This window comes from Polyergus mexicanus, unplaced genomic scaffold (assembly GCF_030449975.1).
Source record: "Polyergus mexicanus isolate NDT 795.1 unplaced genomic scaffold, iyPolMexi1.0 SCAF_8, whole genome shotgun sequence".
Lineage (NCBI taxonomy): Eukaryota > Metazoa > Arthropoda > Insecta > Hymenoptera > Formicidae > Polyergus > Polyergus mexicanus.
Genome location: NW_027223328.1, coordinates 8,042,790 through 8,055,565, shown reverse-complemented (window position 1 = coordinate 8,055,565; position 12,776 = coordinate 8,042,790). Strand labels below are relative to the sequence as shown.

Below are 12,776 nucleotides of genomic sequence, written 5' to 3'. Positions count from 1 at the left end.
CAACGGCACATCGACCTTCGCATGCCGAGGTTTCTGCCTTCTTCCCTCAGGGTACTTCTCTCTCTCTCTCTCTCTTTTTCTTTCTTTCTCTCTCTCTCTTCTCGAATGAGTGCCGCCGAGAGTTTCTTGCGATTATTTTTTAGCGTTATAAAGGAGATTCTTGCTGAAGATATGCCGGAATCCCGAATTAAAAAGAAACATATAGCGATTCGGCTCTATTCCTGAAAAGATTTGAAACAATTTTTTCTCTTTTTCAGTGAAGATTTAATTATAATCGCCTTTACTCGTAGTTTTTTAATTTGATATTTATGATATTAGAGGTGAGCTAGTAAACAAAATGATATAGATAAAAATTAAGAAAGATTGATTAAAATGAAGGTATTTTACATGTGTCTATAATTGCGTTTTTATTCTTAGGCACGGAAAATGAGATCGCATTAAAATAGTCAAATAGCGATGACACTAAATATGTAAATCGATCTAATAATGTCATACTTCAGTGGTGGTTAGTATGTAGTTTTATGTAGAGCGCCTCGACCTCGACAAGCGCGCACGGGCGTGATGACGTCAAAATATTTTATTTCCACTTATTGAGAGATACATTACATAAAATTATAATTTTTTTTTTTTCCCATATTATCATGAGTTAATATACAAGAAATAATTATACTATATCATGACATTAACCGCAATCGCTCCAGCTCGTATAATTGATATTTATTGGTGAAACAAGAATCATCGATATGATTATCATATAAATTGTGTCATTAGCGAGGTGAGGAAACTGCGCTACTTTATAGCAAATTAAGCTCTTTTCATTCATATTCAAACCTAACGATTCGTTTTTGCAGTCTCTTCCGCGTATAGCTAACTTTATTTTATACCGCATGATGTGTAGCTCTTGTCCTACCTACTAACCGATATAAACTTTACATGCAGGACGACTCAGTTGGAATTTTAACGATAAATCCGTCGAAGTAGGAATATTCTTGACTAAGATTTCGAGTACCCTCCGTAATTCTGAGGTGTTATAAGCGACGGCGAACTAAACTTTCGGAAGCAATTAGCCGAACAGATTTCGAGATGAGCAGCGCAACTCGCTTTGGACCGGAGAGTTTCGCGTCGTCGAGTAAAGTTTCACTTAGCCTGTCGGATCTTCGCCAGCCGATGTCGGGAACGGAAATAGCTTCGTCGACGTCGATGGAAATACGTTATGTAAATCCGCGTTTCCTGCCGGCTTTCATTCTTATGCCCTCACATTCTATGCTAATAGTCAAGGATAGTCCGCGAACCGGTCGGGAAAGACGACGGACGAGGGACGACGAAACTTCGTCGCCGTCGCGACGCTTCTCACTTCTCGAGACTGCACGATCTCGCTCGCGTCCATATCCGCTTTGTAAGAAGCCGGCGTGTAATCTGGCGCTATTATCTCCCGACATTGTATTGTATATCGAGGGGAAGCGAGCGATCGTTATGTCGCCGGCTCGTTAGACGAGATACAGAGCGCCATATATGTTAGAGATCAATTTTCGACGATATACGTATACGGAAGATTACGCTTTGCGTCAATGTCGTGCCTCATCGCGAATAAATATAAGGAGATCACTTTTTTTTTTTTGCGCGTCTTTAGTGCCAAAATATTTCCCCTTTTTTGTGTTATTTGGAATTTAATCCAAAGTCATAATTATAACTTTTACGAGAAACGGGTGATGTATAGATGATATTGAAATAGTTGAGCTAATTAGATAAAAATGCGTTTATATTATATAACCGGTTTTTAAAATTTATTACGAGGTTTACTTAAATCACTCAATTTTCCTAAATCGAACCTATTAATTAATAAGTCCGATCATTTCTTCTGTTGCAGAAGCCGTCGATAGTGAGGGCGTGTTATGAAATTATTGTCATCAATTCAGCTATCGCCGGTAGCTTCCGCCGTAGGCGGAATGACCGGAATGGATTCTCGGCTGCCACCGGGTAGATCGTTACCTTTCAATCCGGATCTATTCTGGCGGGCTCATTGTCAGTACGGGTTCTCGTTAAATTTTCCGCCTACGACGCACCCGCCGCCCAGTCCCTTCCTAGATTTCAAGACTCATTTACCAACGACTTTAGGTAAGTGTTGTCAAAATTAACAACGTTCTCTTTGCAAGCTTATAAAAATTAATGTTTTACTTTGTGACGAGATTTTCAATCACAGATACAATTTTTGTGCGATGTTGTTTTGATTTTTTTTTAAATCAATTTACATAATTTATATATTAACATCAATACGCACGTGACTTTTCGTTAAAGCAATGAGCGAATTGATTATAAAAATATATATACGATATATTACATCGCGGTTACAAGGCGACTTATAGCATCTTCTCTCCTTTCAGTGTCCGATCCTAGACTGTGGTCGCGGGAGGACGTAGCGGCGTTTCTGCGATGGGCCGAGCAGGAATTCGACCTGCCGCCATTCGACATGGATGTGTTCCAGATGAATGGCAAGGCGCTGTGCCTGTTGACGAAGGCCGATATGGGCGAGAGGTGTCCAAGCGCCGGTGACGTGCTGCACAACGTGCTTAGCATGCTGGTGCGCGACTACAGCCAGTTGCAGAGGTGTTTGCCAAGCAGCCCGGTGACACCGACCAGGCCATCCGCGTATCCGCTGAGTCCACTTTCGCATCCGCCCACACCCACGTGGACGGAGACGGCGCCATACGCCCAGAATATTGCCTCTCTGATGTCAGCTAACTCGGTGACGTTGTCGCCGGCGCCGTCCGTGGACAGTCAATCGGGTTCGCCCAGCCACGCGACCGACGCGAATCAGACGCAGATCTACAAGAGCGACTCGGACGAGGACAACAATCACCAGGTGTCAAGCGGTAACAGTAGCCCACCGCCCACGCCGACCGCCTTGACAGCGCAGAGGCTTAGTGAAGTGAGTGTCAAGGATCAGCCGAGTCCGACGTTACCGTCGCAGTTGATGCCGTTGACACCCGGCGCTTTTCGATCGACTACCGCCAATGCGGCCAGAGAGTTCTTTCCCAGTGACTCGTCGGAACCCAATACCAGTTAGTATTCGTGATTGTTAACTATTTTTTAGTTTGTATTAGCGTAAGATAGTCGTTGCTTTTCGATGTAAACGTTGTAAAAACATCTAAAAAAATGTCATTTCTTTAAATATTTTTTAGACACATTTCAGAGATTTTTGAATTATCTATTTGAATCGTGCGCGTATATTAATTGATATATTGGCAAACATTTTATTAAATATAAAATCTTGAAAAGTGCCATGTTGCTTTTACCTTCTCATGACTTATTCACATTGTAGCAATTTCCGCCGTTCTGTTTAGATGGAAGACTGCTCTGGGACTTCCTTCAGCAATTGCTGAATGACCCCCAGCAACGGTACCACAATTTCATTGCGTGGAAGAGTCGGGACACCGGCGTTTTCAAAATTGTCGATCCACCCGGTCTGGCACGACTTTGGGGCATCCAAAAAAATCATCTTTCTATGAATTACGATAAGATGAGCAGAGCTCTACGTTATTACTATCGCGTGAACATACTTAGAAAGGTTCAAGGCGAACGACACTGTTATCAGTGAGTATTTATTATAATAAATAGGCACTATTATATGTAAAATAATTGCGACAGAATCACGCGTTAGTAATGCATGTGACGATTCACTAATTTTGAATCTGGTTTAACGAAATAAAAATATCAAAATTTATCCTTCCTACTATTACAATAATAAGTTTACAAATAAATTTCGTATTTAGAATACATCAAAATTGTTTTGTTCTCGGATAAAAAATTGTAATTGTCTTTGTCCTTTGCAGATTTCTGCGTAACTCAGTCGAGTTGAAAAACATCAAGAACATATCGTCGCTGCGCCATCAAATGCGAATAAAATCGGAACCGGAGGAAGAAGGGGCTCTCTCCGGGAGTCCCGAAACGGAACCGGAAGCGGACATGCCGACGGATCTCTCGATGTCCAGTATGAACCAGCCATCGAGTGAGCAACAGCAACAGCCCTTGCCACTGCACGATCCACCTGCCAAGTACAGAAGTCATGCGTACAACCTCGTTAAGACCAATCAGGAACCGGAAGAGAGGAAGTGACGCGGGACCTAGCGATGGCAGGAAAGCTATGATCACGCATAATCGTTAATCGCGCCGCGGCAGACTGAAAGCCGGCGGTGAAACGAACTCTATGTAACGAAGATTCCATATCGACAACTGATCGATAGATTGCAGGGTGAAATTGGTGATTGAGTGAGCATCCGCTCTGTCCGGTTCATCGATTTGTTGATAAGAAGGAGATATCCGCACGAAGACGCGAAAGTCTTCAAGATGGCAGAGAACAGATGAAATCCGAAAAGCGTAATTCGTTGACAAGGTTTAGAAAGACAAGATAATGAGATCTAATCGAGATAGATAATTAGTGGTGATTGATGGAGAGAAGTACGAGAATGGTTCGGAATTTTATCGAATGCAATCGCGATTAAGTTAAAGGACTCTTGAAACGCGACGATTCGAATATACGAGACTTTTTAGAGAATATCCGTCAGAATAGAGGAAGATGAGCGATTTTTCTCGTTTATCCAATTCACAAAGACATTGACGTTCCAAAGATAATCCTTGAGAAATCAAGAAATTAGATTTTCTGTGCTTTTCTTTGTCTGTCGAGGACAGTTTAAAGTTGCAATCACACAAGAATACTCTCTACTTTCATCGGTCGACATCATGTACGAATGTGATAAGGAGCGCGGGAAGAGAGTACATTTTGGCAATACCATTTCTCACGGTGCAAATCGGATAACGAAATTCGCCTTCCGTCCTCACACGGAATCGCATTGAATCGTTGTGCGCCGGAGATAATGATAGACGCTTCGATCTCTGAAGCTGAATCTTTGCGGATATTCCGCCCTATCCTTCTTTTTCGCTTCCCTCGTAACTGGGCGAACCACCTATGCGAATTGTTGGGCAATTTCCTTTCCGCTTTTACAACGACGAGATGTGTACGGACTTAGATGCGTTTAACAGCATACATACAATGATTCAATGTACAAAGAATGCCAGAGGGAGAACTGTTACCAGGTCTTTCCTTTCTTTAACGTCTCTCTTTTTCTTTTCTTAATTTTAAGCATGTGTTCTGTGATGTGACTTTATTTTTGGTGAAACTTAGTCCGCGAATAAGGTCGATCCCAAAGAGAGAGAGAGAGACTACCTGATTTGAGACGTTCGTTTAAATTCATCACAGAAAAGTTACATTACAAACGTTTCCATGAAGTTTCCGAAGAGTATAAAGAGCTTGACAAAATCTTTCCACAGCAGTTCAATAAGATTTTTTATGTATATCGACTCTATAAAGCAAGTCTCTTAGAAGAGAGATATTTAACTGGATTTTCTCAAGCTCTTGTGCACTGAAACGGTTTTCCGTTACTTTGACGTATTTGTGCCAAGAATATTTGCCGTTTAATAAGTGGACGATATTTAGTTATATATATTTAATGGATCGTTATAAAAAAAAACGAAAAAAAACTCGGTATATCACAATTTTGGAACCAAGTATTGTGTATCGCTCGCGCTCGATATACGCGTTATATGAAATAAACGCATTGTAACCGAGTGCCGTATAATCGATTATGTATTGTAGATGTACATGAATTAATGAATTGAACTAATGAATTGTAAATGCAAATAGAAGAAAGATATAAGACGAATATTAGAAGAATAGCGAAAGAATTTTATGGAAATTCGGGGCCAGAGTTAGAATATATAAATTTACCTATAGAAAAAAAGTATATATACATATATATATATTTTACTATCAAAATTTATATTCGAAATTTCTATGTTTGTTGCCGGTGCGATTGTGGCTTCACATTCCACAACTCTTTATTCAAGGATTGTCTGCGAAATAAATCGCGAGAAAAAAGCGCGCGGAGAAAACGAGACACGTACACAATTAGAGAAAACAAGTTTTAAAAAAATTACTGATTGTATTTTTGCACTTGAGAATATAAAACTGAGAAAGTATGAGAGAATTGAAGTATGAGTGCAACAGAGAGAAAGAGAGAAAATGAGTTTCGTCAAATGTATGAATAAATGACATATTAAGAAATATATTTGGCTTCTTGTATACTGTGATCTCTACATTACATAACGCAAAAAAAGCATTGCATAGTTAAATAGGTATTATTATTTAGATGAAACGTATATGCATCGAGTACATCTAGACATTAGACAAATCGTCTATCTGGAGGAACTACGTGATGTTATCGAGATAAGAGACAGATATATATGTACATCTTTTTTGTTTACAGTCGTGTAAATAATTTTCACGTGGACAAATTGTCAGAGAAAAAAGTGGCAGTTTATGTATAAATGAATAAATATATATATATATATATACGTTATATAACAGCATATATGAAGACAGATAATACTATAATGATGCAAAGCAATGCATCTCTAAGATGTATCTAAGGTTGGAAAAGTTTATATATCGTTTCGCGTGTATAAAATGAAACATGTAAAATCCTAGAAATTAGGGCTGTTTTATTATATAAATTGTTATACGAAAAGTACATATGAAATGATGAATGTTGTAAATATAGACTTATTTAGTTATTAAGAATATGTGTGTACTATTTTTTTATAACTCTCTCTCTCTATAATTCAAAATACAACCTGCTAACAAAAATAAACTCTTTTCACGAACAATATATTTAATAAAATCATTATATCAATATTTAAAATTATTATATACATGATTTATTTAAAATCTATCATTTGGACTTTAATACTTTGAAAATGTACTTTTTAATAAAAGTAATTATTGGAGAAATTTTTTTGTATACATCGACAGTAATTAATTTCAAAATATTTGATATTTCTAATTTATGAAATTATGCAAGCATAGGTCATATTTCTATTATCTAATTAAAGGAATATGATGTAGATTGCCAGATAAAAAATAGAAAATGTACATTCTTAGATCAATATTATTAAAAAAAAATACAATATATACTTGTATGTAAAAGGCTCCTTATTGGAAGAATATTACATCATCTGCTATGATAGCCGTACTGGGACGTAAATTTCCTTCTTCATCTTTAAATTCACTGTAACTTATCCTACCATTTATCATTACACGCTGGCCTTTTCTTAAATAATTATATACAGCATCCCTCAAACTAGGCTTGAAGACACATATCTTATGCCATTCTGTTCTTTGCATAAAATCACCTAGAAAAAAATAGATAAACAATATAATTATTACTACATAATATTTTTTATTTCTAGAGTTATATGTCAATTGTATTACCTGTTCCATATTTATAATTTGTATGTGTTGCAAGAGAGAATATTATAACTGGATGTTCGGTGCTTCCACGTTTCTGTGGCTCTGCGCCGACTCTTCCAAGTAAAACTACATTATTTACAGCTATAAGTAAAACAAGAAAATTTGCTCTTAGAAACAATGTCAATGTACAATAATTTCTATATTTTGTTTGTAAGAGAAGGAGGAGAGAGATAGAAATCACATTTGTTAATAAATATCTTTATAGTGCTATAGAAATGATATATAATAGAATACAGACACCTACGCATCAATATTTGTCAAATAATTCCCTCTAACGCAATTGTATACTTACTTTTCTCTATTTTTGTGGTTTCATTTATTTCTTGCGATAAAAATCGTATATTGTTCAATTGACCGATCTGACCGCGTATTCCTACGATAACCTAAAAATAGAGCACATGCGAATTTATATTTACGTGCTTCGATTTGAAATGATTTTACATTTTATTCGCACATAGTTACAGTACTTACTTTACGAAACATCGCAATTGTTACACCATAAATTATTTTTTCTTCAATAAGTAACGAACGGATATTTAGTAAACACAATGCCACCGACAAGATATCAAAGATGACCGGTGATCTTATGGATTATGGGATTTAGTGTGACTGGAAAAAAAAACTTGCTGCTTCTTATTTTAGTTCATCCGGTTATTGTTTTATTATCAAAAATGTATAAATCTTTTATGCAATTGCTTCAAGAAGAACAAAATAAACATTTTATTGTTAAATTACTGATGTTTTATTATCGACAATGCAAAGATTTACTTACCTACAGTAACGCGTAGCGAGCTTTTTTTCCCAGTAATATATGCTAAATCCCATAAAATCATCGATTTTTAATTATATCTCGTCTGTGTTTTCGATAACAAATCAATAATCGAACGAACTAAAATAACTGTATATGAATTAAATAATTCGTGTAATTATCTTCGATGCAGACTAACAATCGGTAATATCAACATACTTCAATTATCTCTGGGCCCACTCTCGTCAGTGACAATACTCTTATATATGTCAATCCTTCATTCACTGTAACCGTCATTCTAAATGCGCATCAGTTGAATAGAAAAAGAAATAAAAACTTTATCTTTATTTTTATAGATATATAATTAAAACGAGAGAGAGAGAGAGCAAAATTCTTTGCAATATCGGTAACCTTTAATTTTTTCAGAAATAAGTTATACTTTATTATATTTTTCGTTTAATTCTTGAATCTCTAAAATGCCGGTAGTAACAAAGTGATACAAAGTGATATATCATATATGTATAATGTATTTATTGTGTTTTTATAAAAATATTTTACACAGTAATTCTTTATGTCTAAAATAGTATGTTAAAATTATTTTTTTAAACATATATGTATTACAATCAATTTTATAAATATTTTCCATTTTCTTAAATATTTATCAAGCATATTATTTAAGTGATAATTGGATAATAATAATAGAAAATTAAACTGTATGATAATAGAAATGGCACTCAATGTACAAGATTCCAATATGGATGAGGAAGAAGATGATTTGCAAGCAAGTCAATGGTATGGAGTAAGAGAAGCTACTTTATTCCTTGTCGATGCAACACACAGAATGTTTGAAATAGATCCAGAGACCAAATTCAGCCACATTCAAAAATTTTTCAAGGTTAAATATATATATTATTTTGATTAATAAAACTTACATATAAAGATTTAATTGTCATTAACCATAACTCTTTCAGCTATATAAACAAATTCTTCGGCAGAAACTAGCATGGAGTATGCAAGATTGGATGGGTGTAGTATTATTTGGTACTGAAGAAAGTGACACAAACTCAGGATGGAAACACATTCAAAATATACAAGAATTACGAGTTGTTACCTTGGATGATTTACAACGAGTTAGAAAACTAAGTAAGGATAATTACAGCCAAGCAATAAACATAGTTTATTTTAATATTATCAACCATAGTTTTATGAATTTTCAATAATTCTCACAGCTAAAAGTGGCATGCAAGGCTACAAGAGCATGAAATCTAAGGATGCTTATCCACTTCATGATGCTTTAACATACGCAATGGACATTTTCTTGAAGATAAAAACAGTTCTTACCAAACGCAGGATAGTTCTGATCACTTCTCATACTGCTAAACTTGCAGATGATGAAAAACATCGCATCAGATTGACAGCAGCATCTTTGAAAGACTTGGACATTAAATTGTATGTGATTGGTTTGGGGAAGAATTGGGTACAAGATCAATTTTACAAAGATTTAGAAATCTTATCAAGAAAGACGGATGTAGATGTTTACAAAATGACATCACTGGTGGATTTAGTGCAACAGATTAAAGCACCTTCTAAAAACATTGCGCGTTTATGTTTCAAGATATGCGACGATCTGGAACTTGATTTGGTCATCCGTACTTTGGGCAGGTAAATCTTTATATTAGCAAAAATAATATTAACTTTTGTAACACATTATCATTATATAATCCTATAGATAAAATTATGAACATTATTTTACAGAAAACGTAGATGCTTACAAACAAAGTCACTCAGTAAAGCTACTAATCAAATTTTATCGAGATCGACGTATTATAAGGGTGAAAATTCCAATGATGAGGTGCATATATCATGTATATGTATCTGAAAAATTCTATTAATTACATACATTGAATATTTTAAATCTTTGATATCTTATTATTCTTCTAATTCTAGACTATCTAATTTGCCTGTCTTACAGAATAGTGACAATGACGAACTTAATTTACCTTTTATGATACCAGAAGAAGTTAACTTGGAAACTAAGGAGTTAATTGGTCGCAGAAAGCTGCGTTTTACACAGAAAGAGCTTTCCCAAATAAAGCATATACATCCACCAGGCATCAAGATAATCGGCACAAGACCTATACCTGACGATCTCTTTAGATATCACGTTAAACGAAAGTATTTCGTCAGACCGGATTACAGTAGCACTCGTAAAGGTGAAAATAATAAAAATTTGATATGTTCTCAATATATTCAATTCTTAAAATATAATATTTAATTACTATAAAAATAATATTTTCCGTTTCTTTTTTGCAGATAATTTATTATTCTTCAGCGCTTTATTGAATAAATGTGCGGCTAAAGAAAAAATGATCATTTGCATGTTTACATTGCGAATGAATACTCAAACTAATCTCTGCTATATGATTCCAAATGCTGAATTGGGCGGCTTTTATTTATCAAAAATCGCATATGAAGGTACATCTCATTATATTATTTGTAATACAATGATTTAAAATATTTCATATAAATGAGTGCAATTTCGTACTTTAGGAAACATAGGAGATAAAAGCGAAGCATTGCATCATTATGATACTCAGAACTGTGTAACCGACGAAGAAGTGGCACTGTGGAAAAAGACGATCGATCAGCTCAATATGGACTACCATCCCTATAAATTTAGATCCTACAAGTTGGAATGTCAAATACAAATAGTAGAGAAATTAGCTCTGGATAAAGAACCTGGTCCTCCACCATCTGATTCGATGGAGCAGTCGTGTAAGTAATATTAATATTATATGTGCGCTAATAAATTAAAATTGCTGAGAAACATGTAGAAAAACAAGAAAAGAAATTTATACAGATCAAGGAAATCATTACTTCAAAAATAAATTTCTATTGAATTATATAAATTTATTTATAAATTATATAAAAAATATGCTTTACTTCCAGTTAAGAAAACTCGTGAGAAGACAGCAGATTTAGTACCCATATTTAAAGACATGTATCCTAATATAAGTCAATCCGATGGCCCGTCAAAAGCAAAAAGGGCTAAAAAGAGCAAAAAGGGAACATCATAATTATGTAAAATAATATTCCATAATGAAAATAATATTGACAATATATCCAAAAAGAAAATTTACATTTCTACAAAATGAACTATTTTATTTATATATATGGCAAGGAATAATTTTTTAATAGAATAAGTGCTGCTTGGTAAATATACGAAAAAGGGGAAAATATTGTTATTTTTAGGTATATTTTACAGATTTACATTTTATTTGATAAAATACTGTAATACATAGTTATATAAATCAAAATCATGTTCCTTTTAATAAAGTAGTTGGAGATATATACTTGTATTACATTGTCAAATCTTAAACTTTATATAGGCACTTAAAAAAGGCATTTTAGAACCTGATCCGCAATTGATATACAATATATACTATGAAAATTATGTTTAGCACAGATTAAGACTAGTATCATTATAATTTTTTAATAAAATTTTCATATGTTTTTCCTGTTATTTGAAATTATTATCAAACTATCTTATTACATTATTTTTAATTGTCTTATAATAATAATAGTTTAAAAGATAAAGAGATATTTTATTTTTGATATCTAATCATAATTATTTTGACAATTTAAATATACGAATGTATAATAGTATTTCTTTTTATTATATAAAAATATATTGTTTTATTTGAACCTACTATAATAAGTTTTTATCAGACTATAGGAAAATAAGGTATGTGAAAATTCCTTTATAGCTATATAGTATAAAATTCTATATAATTTAAGAACGTTATATAAAATATCCTATTAATAGCAAATGTTAAGGCAGAAAATTAGATTTCGCACTCTTCCAACAATCTTAGATTTATCATAGAATAATTTAAAAATTGCTTAAATCCTATGAACGTGAATATTTTTATCGTTGCATTGAACCAACATGCAATTACAGGGAGACAGATATGACCTTTTCTCACTCATGTTGCTCTTCTCGTTTCAGGCACGCAGGTTTAAAGTAGGATACAGGTGCTTTTCTCACGAAAGGGATTAGACTTCTGCGACGAGAAGCCCACCAGCAAGCAATCCTCTTGTTCGTGCTCGGTGATGTACTTCATGATATCTTCGACAGCTTTGCTCACCGTAATCCGCTTCAGAGCGGCCTCGCGGCGCAGTTGCTCCGTCACGAGACGCTGCTGTTGCAAATTCGTGATCACCATGTCCATAACAGCTGTATACGTGCAACAGAAATCAGAGAATCTCTGTGCAAGCTTGTGACAACAGAAAATAAAGAGGAAAATACACCACAAATTTAAAGGCTACCTGGACGTTCGATGCTGGAACCTCACTTTCGTCGATTGCAAAACTAGGTTTCAACAATTCGATTCCTCTTCTTTGTCACGAAAAGCCACGTTGACTCTTTTTCTATCCACGTTCTTTACTCTATTTTCAGTTTTTCGAAGATTTATACTTTATTCTTTCCTGTGTACCTGTGTATGCCAATCCCTCAAGGCAATCTCGCACTAAACGACCATGTCACAAATACTCGATGATTACATGATACGATGCATTGATTGGCTATTAAATGATTTTCATAGAATTCTACTACTAGATTCCTATGTCGACAAATTGACCAATCAGGACAAAAGGAGCAAAGAT

General features: G+C 34.6%; 4 protein-coding genes across 5 annotated transcripts in view; 2 read left to right on the top strand and 2 right to left on the bottom strand.

Moving 5' to 3' along the window:
• Positions 1-6,620, top strand: part of Aop (anterior open) — a 36,506-nt gene extending 29,886 nt beyond the window's left edge. The window contains exons 2-5 of the mRNA XM_070300699.1: positions 1,868-2,115; positions 2,382-3,059; positions 3,342-3,591; positions 3,831-6,620. Coding sequence (XP_070156800.1) covers positions 1,893-2,115; positions 2,382-3,059; positions 3,342-3,591; positions 3,831-4,113 — 1,434 coding nt within the window. The 5' untranslated portion in view covers positions 1,868-1,892 and the 3' untranslated portion in view covers positions 4,114-6,620. The remainder of the gene's footprint in view (positions 1-1,867; positions 2,116-2,381; positions 3,060-3,341; positions 3,592-3,830) is intronic.
• Positions 6,621-6,960: 340 nt separating this feature from the next.
• Positions 6,961-8,325, bottom strand: Mtssb (mitochondrial single stranded DNA-binding protein). The gene is made up of 5 exons (XM_070300700.1): positions 8,136-8,325; positions 7,835-7,972; positions 7,656-7,746; positions 7,325-7,444; positions 6,961-7,245 (listed from the first exon to the last, which is right to left on the bottom strand). Exons 2-5 carry the CDS (start codon positions 7,844-7,846, stop codon positions 7,046-7,048), a joined length of 423 nt encoding a protein of 140 aa, XP_070156801.1. The 5' UTR covers positions 7,847-7,972; positions 8,136-8,325; the 3' UTR covers positions 6,961-7,045.
• A 29-nt stretch (positions 8,326-8,354) lies between these two features.
• On the top strand, positions 8,355-11,533 carry LOC138935849 (X-ray repair cross-complementing protein 6). 2 transcript variants are annotated; one of them, XM_070300698.1, is made up of 9 exons: positions 8,355-8,517; positions 8,837-9,006; positions 9,107-9,254; positions 9,341-9,773; positions 9,867-9,963; positions 10,084-10,324; positions 10,425-10,586; positions 10,662-10,886; positions 11,061-11,533. In XM_070300698.1, exons 2-9 carry the CDS (start codon positions 8,839-8,841, stop codon positions 11,186-11,188), a joined length of 1,602 nt encoding a protein of 533 aa, XP_070156799.1. In that variant the 5' UTR covers positions 8,355-8,517; positions 8,837-8,838; the 3' UTR covers positions 11,189-11,533. The 2 variants fall into 2 exon arrangements, with proteins under 2 accessions (XP_070156799.1, XP_070156798.1); XM_070300697.1 differs by having other exon boundaries at positions 9,083-9,254; positions 11,061-11,532.
• On the bottom strand, positions 11,420-12,646 carry Ggamma1 (guanine nucleotide-binding protein subunit gamma-1). Its single transcript, XM_070300702.1, has 2 exons — positions 12,441-12,646; positions 11,420-12,348 (listed from the first exon to the last, which is right to left on the bottom strand). The coding sequence occupies exon 2, from the start codon at positions 12,341-12,343 to the stop codon at positions 12,131-12,133; it is 213 nt and encodes a 70-aa protein (XP_070156803.1). The 5' UTR covers positions 12,344-12,348; positions 12,441-12,646; the 3' UTR covers positions 11,420-12,130.
• Between the last annotated feature and the right edge of the window lie 130 nt (positions 12,647-12,776).